The 11,487-nt window shown below is 37.0% G+C and overlaps 2 protein-coding genes across 2 annotated transcripts in view; one reads left to right on the top strand and one right to left on the bottom strand.

Annotated features, from left to right (window-relative positions):
- Positions 1-5,181, top strand: part of LOC107705652 (SRSF protein kinase 3-like) — a 10,818-nt gene extending 5,637 nt beyond the window's left edge. The window contains exons 2-9 of the mRNA XM_016509044.1: positions 51-138; positions 2,601-2,707; positions 2,812-2,980; positions 3,075-3,148; positions 3,294-3,401; positions 4,076-4,145; positions 4,228-4,320; positions 4,492-5,181. Coding sequence (XP_016364530.1) covers positions 51-138; positions 2,601-2,707; positions 2,812-2,980; positions 3,075-3,148; positions 3,294-3,401; positions 4,076-4,145; positions 4,228-4,320; positions 4,492-4,676 — 894 coding nt within the window. The 3' untranslated portion in view covers positions 4,677-5,181. The remainder of the gene's footprint in view (positions 1-50; positions 139-2,600; positions 2,708-2,811; positions 2,981-3,074; positions 3,149-3,293; positions 3,402-4,075; positions 4,146-4,227; positions 4,321-4,491) is intronic.
- An 898-nt stretch (positions 5,182-6,079) lies between these two features.
- Positions 6,080-10,519, bottom strand: LOC107705697 (monocarboxylate transporter 2-like). The gene is made up of 5 exons (XM_016509104.1): positions 10,420-10,519; positions 9,944-10,178; positions 9,481-9,624; positions 6,545-7,381; positions 6,080-6,457 (listed from the first exon to the last, which is right to left on the bottom strand). Exons 2-5 carry the CDS (start codon positions 10,158-10,160, stop codon positions 6,195-6,197), a joined length of 1,461 nt encoding a protein of 486 aa, XP_016364590.1. The 5' UTR covers positions 10,161-10,178; positions 10,420-10,519; the 3' UTR covers positions 6,080-6,194.
- Positions 10,520-11,487: the final 968 nt, after the last annotated feature.

Raw genomic sequence — 11,487 nt, 5'->3', positions numbered from 1 at the left:
TCTCTTCCATTGTGTGTTTGTACATCTCAAAAGCTTTTCCCTCTCTCCAGGCCACTGGTCCCACAGCCCGTAACCCTCTTAAAGGACGTATAGTGCAGTTACTGGATGAGTTTAAGATAGCTGGTGTGAACGGCATTCGTATCCTTTCATAATATCATTTATGCAAAATGAAGCACTACAACAATAATAAACACTTGACAAATGATATTCATCTGATTTTCATAGTAAAATTAGCACCCCTTTATGATTGGATTCAGGGGTGTTTCTAGCCTTTCAACAGTAACAGGCAACCCATCAAAAAAAGTGTGGCCATATTTTCTTTTTCTTTTTTTTTTTGTAAATACTGTTTTGGATATAAATCATCTTTACCTGCAGTACAGAGTCATTCACAAGCTGCACATGCAATAAAGAGCTGCTTCATCATTGGAAAACAATAGAAGACATTTGCTAGGTTTGTTTCCTACAATTAATTGTAGGTAACTATCCACCTCGCGATTAGGTATCAGGTATTAGGTATATAAGACAAAATCGCGATTCATATATGAATAGATTTTTACGTGCACCTCTAGTTTTCTCTTCCTCTTCTCTAAAGCAGCGCAGCATGGCCTCGCCCCCTTTGCTGCCTTTTCCCGAGGGCGGGGTTTATCTTGGTTTGTGATGTCACGAACCCAGGAAGTAACTCGTTGTAGTCATTGAAGCATTGAACTTTCAGCTTCGTAAATTTGCAGATATTGTTTATAATAATAATACGTTTAATTTATATAGCGCCTTTCCCAAGCTCAAGGACACTGCACAATGACAGAAGCAAATACATTCCTATATACATGGACAAGACATTTTCCAAGTCCAGAACATGTGGTTGCAGTTGCATACCACAGTAATAATACAGTATCATAATCAAAATCAAAAGCACAAAAAAAACGAGTGTTGCCTGGGTTGCGTACGTATATGTGGGGCGGAGCTATCAAAATAGGGGCAAGACCCTTTTGGGGTAGAGGCGTGTTTGTTTTGGTGATTTCAAATATCAACATTGGCTACCAGAAATCACTTACTCTGCCTTTAACCGCAGACAGCTAATGTATTTCTCTCTCTCTCTTCCCCAGTTGACTGGTGGTTATTTTTAGCACCACATGCAAGACAATGCACAGAAACCACAGCAACTCATGCTCCAAACTGCACGGTACGTGTTTTTGCAATTTTTATAGATGATGATGTCATGTGTGAGTATAATGTGCTTTACATTCCATTCCAGATACTGCATAATATTCACTGCCCTAAATGCTACAGATAAACACTTGGATTCTTTTGGCTTTGTGCAGCTTATTTTAGTCGGATGTTCCATCAGCAGCTTCTTGTTAATGTGTTTTCTCTGCAGTGTCAGAAAGTTTGTTCAAACAAAGTTTGGGAGCCATAGCAGAGAAAGATCTACCTCCCATAGATAAAAGGCGAAATCTCGGAACACAAAGAAGTTCAACTCCAGATGATCGAAGTGGACGAGAGGGAATATATGGAGAAAGCAGGTCAGAGAGATAGGTAGGTGCAAGACCATGGAGTGACTTAAAGGTAAGCAGAAGAATTTTATAAATGATACGAGAGGGCACAGGTAGCCAGTGGAAGTTGAATAGAATAGGAGTGATATGTGCAGATCGTTTAGTGTAAGTTAGCATTCTCGCTGCAGAATTTTGAATATATTGCAATCGAGAGATGGAGCGTACTGGTAATCCGGAAAAAGAGCGTTGCAGTAATCAAGGCGAGATGTAATTAAAGCATTTACTAGCACACATCCGCCATTAAAGCATGTAACAGTGAGTAAAACAATGGTAATTTGTGTGAATAGAGTATTTGTAATGTAAGCGAGGTTAGCGGCAACCACGCTGGCTATGCTAGCGGGCTATTTGCTAATAGCGGACTCGGGAAATCAAAATAAAACTAGTGATAACAAGGCGCTCTGATTGTTTTTGTTGTAGAATACGATAGGGGATATATTCACACGTTATAGAAACGAAAATGATGGTGTATAAAATTGATTTTAAGATAAAAAATTAGACGACAAAGAATTAACTTGACATAGCTCAAACTCAAAACACACGGCATAATGTTGTACCAGAGAGTCACTAAAAAATCCCCAACACACTAATAAGTATTCTAGGTGGACCTTCATTTGCAGAATTTCAGCCAAAATTCGTAGGCAAAAAAGGTATGTCAATAGCTTAGCGATGTATTAAGCCCTGCTAACAAAGTCGTCACTTTGAAACTAAGCAGCTTGAACCTGAGTGAAATTTGCATGGAGAGCTTTCCCCCCTCATATGAAACTTCCAATCGAGCAGATTCCTATTGAAATTACTGGATTTCAACAGTTTATAATAACAATAAACAATAAATGTGACCGCATGTGGAACGCTACAGTTTAAAAGTCCCATATTTCGGCACTTTTGGAACGCTGCTCAGTAAATCAAATTCAAAGACAAACTAACTGTTGTATAAAATTCTCAACATTTCAGATCTGTTTTGTGGGAAATTTGGGGTATACCTTTATAGAATTTTAGTCTTTATATAATACAGAAATACATATTGTTAGTTGATTCTTGACCACTATGTAGATATTTGTCTGGTGTTGGAGCTGCTGGGACCAGACTTGCACTGTTGGCAAGTGTGTTTTGGGAATCCAGGTCTCTCTCTCACCTGCGTCAAACACGTCATCACTCAGGTGAGACACTTCTAATGTGTGTAAAGTTTCATTTAGACCTGGTGTCTAAAAAAAGAAAGACCATATAAATCAGCACAAGACCTGAAAAACTGTATCTGTCTCAGGTTCTTGAAGGTCTAGAGTATCTTCACAGCCACTGCAAGATCATTCACACAGACATCAAGCCTGAGAACATCATGCTGTGTCTCACATCGCAGTCCTCATCTCGTCTTCCAGGGGGCGCGAAACAAACTTACACTTCAGCCATTAAAACCACAATCCTCCAGGATCCCGGTAGGAAAATTATTAAATGTGAATGAAGTAAATCATTACATTGTATCACTGTAATATATGTAGCATTAATTAATCATCTACTACTTTCACACAGAAGCAGCTGCAAAGCCTGGAAACTTGGATAATATCACGGTGAAAATTGCAGACCTTGGCAGCTCATGTTGGGTGGTGCGACACATTCACTGAATTCATATAATGCTTTCCTCAAAGTCAAAGAATGCACAGCGTGCTCTTGTGGAAGCATATGGATCAATGAAATCACTTGATGTGTATACCTGATTAGATTACTTAACCTCTTTTCTTGTTGTTATAGTACAAACACTTTTGTCAAGAGATCCAGACCAGACAGTATCGCTCTCTGGAGGTTCTTCTAGGCTCTGAATATGGTCCTCCAGCTGACATCTGGAGTGTGGCCTGCTTGGTGAGTCTACAGCTGTCGACAGTGTTTGACGAAATAGAGCCATCCTACTAGAAAATTTCGTCAGGGGTTTCAAAAGTGTACAACTGTTTAGCACATGATTGGATTACTTGGATTACTTCATTGTAAGCAGGCATTGATCTTGTTGTTTGTAGTTTTAAGTCATATTTAGTGAAAAAAAAAGTTAATTGTTTAAAACATTTGCTTCAGTTTTGATGCATTAGAATGATAAAATATATAAAAATATATATTTTATTAAATAAATATATTAATATAAATCTAAGTTCATCATTAATATAAATGTATTTTTATAATTTTATATGTATTATTAATCATTTCTTTTCAGAGCTGAGTAGATTATACAAATTACAGATTACTTTATGAAAACTGTAGTTTGTAACAATCTAGGTTACTCATTTTTAGGTAACATAATCTGGCTACTTTTTTAGATTATTTTTACGAATTCAGAAGCATGGTTTGCAAATCTATTTACACAACATTCGTGAGTATAGTCAAAGCATGACAGTAGGATTTTTAGGAAGGTAAATTTAAAAGAGAAAAAAAAGAATAATTTACTAATTATGTAATCTTTTTCAAATCTGATCATGTAATCCAGATTACATGTAATCAGTTACTACCCAACACTGTTTCTTTTTATCTGTATTATTTTTCAATAGGCATTTGAGCTTGTTACTGGTGATTCCTTATTTGAACCCAAAGCAGGGCATAATTTCTCCTTAGAGGAAGGTAAACTATTTAATAGCCATCATCAATATTTTTTATTAGAGAAGTGTAGATTTGTGGGGTTGACCATTTCTATTATTTTTAGACCACCTGGCTCATATTATTGAGCTCCTGGGTAAGATCCCAGTGTCAGTGGCTCTGTCTGGGAAATATTCCTATCAGTATTTCAACCGCAAAGGTAAGTACAATACTAGATTTGTCTTTCCTTATTCATCTTGGTGTGGACAGGTCAAATTCATCATTTTAGTGCAAGAAGGATGTGTATGATTACCAAAGTAAAATTTATGTTATTCTCCAAAAGAAGTCTTGCAGTGGTTTCATTGCTTTAACTACGTTTGTTGTTGCACAGGTGACCTGCGGCGAATAGCTGTCCTCCGTGCATGGGGGCTGTACGAAGTGTTGGTAGAGAAATATCACTTTCTCCTCAGAGAGGCCTCACTTTTCTCTGATTTCCTGTTACATATGTTGGACTTCCTGCCAGAACGGAGGGCAACAGCAGCTCAGTGTCTCAAACATCCCTGGCTAAAGCTGTAACCCTCTCTGGCTTTTTTTACTTGAATAAGTTTCTGTTCATGTCTGTTTTGTGTGTGTGTCGAATGAAAAGGCCATGGCTCCAAAGTGCTTTTTTTTCTAAATGGGACTGTTCCAAATCTGTAAGACTTTCTTTCCTCTGTGGAAAACGCAAAAAAGATACTTTGATAAATGTCTCTGTATTGAGAGTCAATGGGGTCCGATGTTGTTTGGGCACAACATTCTTCAAAATATCTTTGTTTGTGATCCAGAGTAGAAAGAAATGCATACAGGTAACATTAGGGCAAGTAAACGAAGACAGAATAGTCATTTTTGGGTGAACTATCGCTTTAAACAAGGATGGCTGGGTCTGTAACATAGATTTGTACATATAGCAAAGCTTGCATAGCAAATATATTTAAAGCTTTGGAATGTGTTTAATCGTCTGGTACATACATTCCACTCTTAAATAAGGCCTGTAGTGTTTCTATGCATAGATCAGCGACTAAAAGCTATGATGACCATATGACAGATCAGTTCTCCTGACTTGAGTAATATTGGTGCTCTGAGATGTAAGTAGTGTTTCTGAGTTTAGATATACTAAACAAATCACTGTTTTTTAATCAAAGTGTAAAGAATGAACCTACAATGAGTGTGTTGAAATGTTTTTTTTTTCTTAAGACACTTCACTATATTCATTTGTCACTGTGAATTTTAATGTCTGTTATAATAATGTACACTCATCTGTTTTTCATCATCTGTTTGCCAATCTGCATAACCTTTTTTAGATTGAAATTAAACCTATATAATTTTTAAAGTAATAATATACAACGAAAACTCTACAATTAAAGCAATAAATCTTAATAAATTACAAAATGCAGATTTCTGGAATACTTGATTCTGATTGGTCAGTCTCAGCATTCAGCAGTCAGATATTTTCTGAAATCCTACCGTTACTACTTTATGTCTCTTATATCACAGTGGAAACTTTAACATAATATACAGGAACAGTTATCAAATCATTTCAACTCTTTTTCTCTCTCTCGATAGATAGACAGACAGACAGACATATAGATAGAACGACAGATATACATAGATAGGTAGACAGACATCTACCTATCAGACAGACAGAATGACGGAACAACAGAAAGATAGAACGACAGATAGATATACAGACGTATAAATACAATGACAGAACAATAAATAAGTAGACAGAACAACATAAATTGACAGATCGATAGGCTGACGGACAGAACAGATATTAAGACATAGAATGGCAGATAGATAGAATGACAGCTAAATGGACATATGGATAGAACAGACAGGTAGAACAAGAGAAAGAAAGACCCCTAAACAGTAACACACACACACACACACACACATATATATATATATATATATATATAAAATGATAGATAAGTTGACAGAATTACTTAAATAGACATGCGGACAGAACGACAGATAGAATGATATTCAGAACATCAGTAAGACAGAGAACAACAAAAAAGATAGATAGATAGATTCTAACAAAAGAAGACAGATTCAGGGCTCTTTGCTGGTGGAGTCTGCTGCTTCCTCTGTGCTGAGTTTGATCTCTTCCTCGTTGTCTTTGTCCTCCTCATTAGCAGCAAGCTCTTTGGCTGAGCCGATCTCTAGCTCTACCACCTTTCTCTGTTTCCCTTCCTTTTCCAACCATCTGTAGTTGTAATAGTTCATGATGAAAAGGAAGATACCTCCAAGCAGCATCATCATGCCACAAGCAAAGTACATGTATTTGTAGTCCATGAAGATGTCGACCAGCAAACCTGAGGAAGATATCTGTGAATAAACATCCAGAACATTGTAACGCAGAGAGATATGTCAGTCAGTGAGGATCTCATATTTGGACTTACCAGAGATCGGTGGCCCCAGCAGGACAGGCCCACACTCTATAATGGTAGCAAGCCCAACCGCACTGGAGAACCGCTGGGCTCCCACCAAATCCATGAGTACCTCGAACAGGAGAGCACACACCATCCCAAAAGCCAGGCCAAAGAAAACTGCGTACACCACCAGGCCACTGTAACCTGGTAAGAGCGGACACATCATATGGCACAGGCCATTATATGTCACAGCGAAGCTGAAGAAATACTGGATCTTGGGTCTGATCCATCTGGTGTTGGCGACCAAACCCGTTCCTGGACGTGCAAACATGTCTACTAGAGCAAATATGGAGAGCAGGAATGCTGCGGAGTACTCATCTATCCCCTGATGCTTGGCATATGGTGCCAGGAAGACCACTGGAGCAAAAAATCCAAAAAACATGAGCACATTCCCCACCAGATAGATAAGGAAACCTCTGTGCTTTAAGAGGGAGACATCAATGAATTGGTTGACTTTCGTGGCACAGACTGACTGCTTGGACTCGTCTCGTCCAGCTGTCTGAGAGGTGACGTCCAGTTTTCCTGTGTCATTCTCATCAGTGGTTTTCCTCACTGGCAGTTTTGTTTTTATCTTGATGGGTCTCATAAGGGATCCTGCCACGCAGCAGTTGAGCAGCACTCCTCCGAGGATGAGGAAGCTTCCTCGCCATCCAAAATGGTCAAAGAGAAACTGGTTGAGGGGAGCCAGGGTGGACAGGAAGACCGGGCTACCCGCCATTGCCAGGCCATTTGCTATTGGCCTTTTCACAAGGAAGTATTTACCGATTATCGTAAGAGATGGTTGCAGGTTAAAAGCTAAGCCAAAGCCTGTAAAACAAAAGCATTTTATGTGAATTTTCAACGAGTTAACATTTGACAAAGTACATAAATCCTGTATTTGAGAAGTACAGATGTCCTGAGGACACATCACTCCAATAAAAGTACTCTACTTGAGGGTTAAAAATAACCATGGCTTATTTGGCAACCCAGCGCTGGTTAAATATTGGACAGAACACATGCTGGGTTATTTTGACTGGTTGGGTTAAATGTTTGACCCAACATGTTGGGTTGTATTATTTGTTTAAAAATTACTATATAATTGCTGGCTAAAAATGGGTTGGAAACTAGAAATCACACACTCAGAATTACTAGCGGCAACAGTAATAATCAAAAGGTGAACATTCATTTATAAGCAAGAACACATTGACAAATTGAATTTATTTGGGTGAATACAGCATAGTTTACACAATATTACATACATTTTAACTCGGTTAACAAGCATTTTAGAAATAAAAATGTAATATTTAAAAGTAACATTTTAATTCAAGTGTATTAAACCGTTCTCTGTTATCCTTTTTAACCGAAATAGGTGTGTCGCTGAAATCTGAGCCGGTGATGGGCTGCTGTTCGGCGGGGAAACTGCGAACCTCAGACCGCCGCCTCGCATTTCACTTACAGCTGAAAGATGCCGTGACTGACTCCATATCCTGCCCATAAACAACCAGTACTGAGATTAGAGAACATATTTTAACATCAAAATAAATTAAATTCAGTATTATAAATTGAAATCAGTTTATGTTATGCAAGGCAAAAGGTGTTTCTCTCATGCAAAACAACCGCTGCTGGTGCAGTCACCTGACTGACATCTCGACCCTGTATGTTGCCTTGTGTAAAATAAATCTTTTACAGCACAGTAAAGACTTTATAGATGAAATAAACCGTATACAAACCTTTCTTTCACTGAAGAAGTGCACCAGTTCGGCGGCGCAGACAGCTCTCTCTCCTGAAGAGGACGCAAAAAGCCCGCGCTTCAACACTCAAAACTCAGCGGATGGGCAGAAAAAATAACCCAGCATTGTAGGTATCAAAAGTAAATAGGATTTGACATACTCCATAATGCTCAAAATTCCTCTTTGAGAGAAGGGTCTAATGTTCCAGTCACACTGACATACACCACCATTCAAAAGTCTGGGAAGATTTTTCTTTTCTTTTTTTTTGAAAGAAAGAAATGAATACTTTTATTCAGCAAGGACACATTACATTGATCAAAAGTGACAGAAAAGACGATTAATGTTTCAAAAGATTTCTTTTCAAATAAAAGCTGTTCTTTTAAAAATTCTAAATCATTAAAAAATGTATACAATTTCCACAAAAATATTATGTGGCACACCTGTCTTCAACATTGTTGATGATAATAATCAGAAATGTTTCTTGATCATCAAATCAGCATATTAGAATGATTTCTGAAGGATCATGTGACACTGAAGACTGGAGTAATAGCTGAATATATTTGAAAATAAAAGTATTACTGTCTTTACCGTATATTTCATCCAATAAATGCAGTCTTTGTGAAGAAACTTTTGAACGGTAGTGTAGATATGATGTTAAATAGTTTAGAGTCTGATCTAATACTATTTAGCAGTCAGCACACTGGAGCGCTGAGAATCATTTTACTCCCTAGTTTTTGCTCATTTTGAGTCGAACAAGACAGATTCAGTGATTTATTAATTTGAGACTTTCTTCAAGTGATTATTGAATTAGTGAGTGCTGCCACTGAAACTCACAGTTTTACAAATGCATCATAAAAGAACACATGAACAAATTGATTCTAAAGAATGATTCATTCAAAATCTCTATTCCGTCTCGGATCAGTCACTTCACCTCAAAATAACAAGGAATGGCGTGTTTTTCTAAAACCCAGAATATTAATTTAAACATGGAGATCAAACAGACAGATTTGACCTTGCAGTTGTAAACTTTGATCACACACACACACGCACGCACACGCACACACACACACACATGCAGGGGAGGAACCCCAGTGCACTGTACTGACCAATCACAATCTAGCATGGTTTTTATTAGCAGAAGAACAATAGGACAAGCAAGAAAATGTATATAAATGTTATAAACGTTGAAATGTGTACCTCCAATGACTCCCACGCATAAATACAAATGCAAAATTGTGGTGCCAAAAGAAGCCGTTACCATAGCAACCCCAACCATTAGCCCACCAACTATCACCACTGGGCGGCTCCCATAGCGGTTCACCAAAATACTGCTCACAGGTCCTGTAAGGTGACACAGAAAGATGATGCAATGCTCATATTAAAAGTAATACTTAAACCTTGACTTGTAAATCTAAACTTGGTTTGGATGTGACTATGCAAAATTAGACTAAACAGGATCACAGCTCTGGCTCATTATGCAACCATGGGGACAAAGTAATCTTTGATTTGGGCTCCTTCTGTTATTTGCTTACTTCTAGCACATATTGAACGGCTCTGCCTGATTGTGGGAGCACCTGGAATGCCAAGCAATGGCGCAGCTTTCCAAAAATGACATACATGTATATATTACCATGCAAAGTTGAGTAATATGCTTTCTAACCTCCTGCATACATGGTAGCCAGCATGATGGAGGAGACCCAAGCTATCTCACTGTAGGAGATGGAGAAATACTCCTGGATTTCCTTGAAGTAGATGGTAAGGGACTTGGGAAAGGCGTAAGAGCAGCCGATGGAGATGAAGGATCCAAACACCACAGCCCAGCCCCAGCCTCCATCTGGAGGAGTGTAGCCCAGGTTTGTGGTAGCTGACTGGGGCATATTTACTTTAGTTCCTCTCTAAAATAATAATAATAACAAAAAGTATGATTTCATCAGTATTTTTCAATAAAAGTACAGAACACGTATCTACATTCACTCAGAAATCATTTAGAAACTTTCTAGTTGATTGAAAATCTTTGTACATATTTATTTATCAATATATCAATATCAATATATCTACATTTCCACTAACTAAAAACTTTCTAGGAAAAGTATATAAATATCTGCAAAGTATAAGAGACAGGATTAGTGAGCTTACCTCTCTACAGGAGTTGAGAGACAACTGGCAAAGCTTCCAGATGGCTACATGTTCGTGCCCTGCTATCTTTTTTTCTTCTTCTTCATTTTCTTATCAGGTCTCTTTTTTTGTGGTTCTCCATATCACGTGAAATGCCTTGCCCTTTTTTTAAAGAGAGAGAGAGAGAGAGAGAGAGAGACTGAAGGCGTGGATACATTTTTTAAATTAAATATATTTATGAATATATAAGTATCATTTTATATGCACATTTACACAGTCACATACAAAATTTAAAATGTAACTACATTTAATAAATAAATAAATAATAGCAAATTATTAAATAGTAATAGTAGGACTTGCAGACCAGTGTTGTTTTAGCATTATTTATATACTTTATTAATATTTTGATTAAGCTTTTATTTTTTACATTTCTGTATTAGTCATTTTGTGATGTGCTTTTGTCCTTTTTTACGAGTATTTCTATGCTAAGTTTTAGTATTAGTTTAGTGAGAGTACTAACTCTCAGTTTTAGTTTTGTTTTAGTAAATAAGATCTTTATTTATTTAAATTAGTTGCCAATGCAATATTTATAATTTTCAATTAATTAAAAAAAGTTTTTCTTATATTTATATTTCTTTTTTATATTTTATTTGTTTATATCTTTTATTTTTAGATATCAATTATTTAGTATTTATTTAATAAATTGTTTAGTAATTTCAGTAATTTGACTTAAACTTATTGATTTCATTCAGTTGCCAAAGCAACATTTATTTACCTTTTTTAGTTTACGTTTTACTTTCAAATTTTTTTAAATGCGAAAAATAAATGTTTAACAGTTTTAGTTAACAATAACACCACTGTTGCAGACAGATTTTCTCTTGATAAACTTTCACCTAGCAGGTATGGGAATTCATCGTTGTGTTATTATTTCATATCTAAATCCTAATGGTGATTTCAGACGAAAGTCTATCTCCTGTCTCTCCAGTAGATGTCAGTGTTGTATAAATGTCACAGAGCAGGTCGCGCTGCTTGCGGCCTAGTGGAAGCTTTTGCTATAAAGGCCTAAACACATTCCTACTAATACAATCA

This window comes from Sinocyclocheilus rhinocerous, unplaced genomic scaffold, assembly GCF_001515625.1.
Source record: "Sinocyclocheilus rhinocerous isolate Xijiao unplaced genomic scaffold, SAMN03320098_v1.1 scaffold263, whole genome shotgun sequence".
In the NCBI taxonomy this organism is placed as follows: domain Eukaryota; kingdom Metazoa; phylum Chordata; class Actinopteri; order Cypriniformes; family Cyprinidae; genus Sinocyclocheilus; species Sinocyclocheilus rhinocerous.
Note: the sequence above shows the minus strand (reverse complement) of the source record. Positions and strands in the feature narration are given on the sequence as shown.

Coding starts and splice junctions, on each gene's coding strand:
- LOC107705697 (XM_016509104.1), bottom strand. CDS start 10,160: ATGCCCCAGTCAGCTACCACAAACCTGGGCTACACTCCTCCAGATGGA. Junction 9,625..9,943: donor GGCTACCATGTATGCAGGAG/GTTAGAAAGCAT, acceptor GTCACCTTACAG/GACCTGTGAGCAGTATTTTG. Junction 7,382..9,480: donor ATGCGTGGGAGTCATTGGAG/GTACACATTTCA, acceptor TTTGTTTTACAG/GCTTTGGCTTAGCTTTTAAC.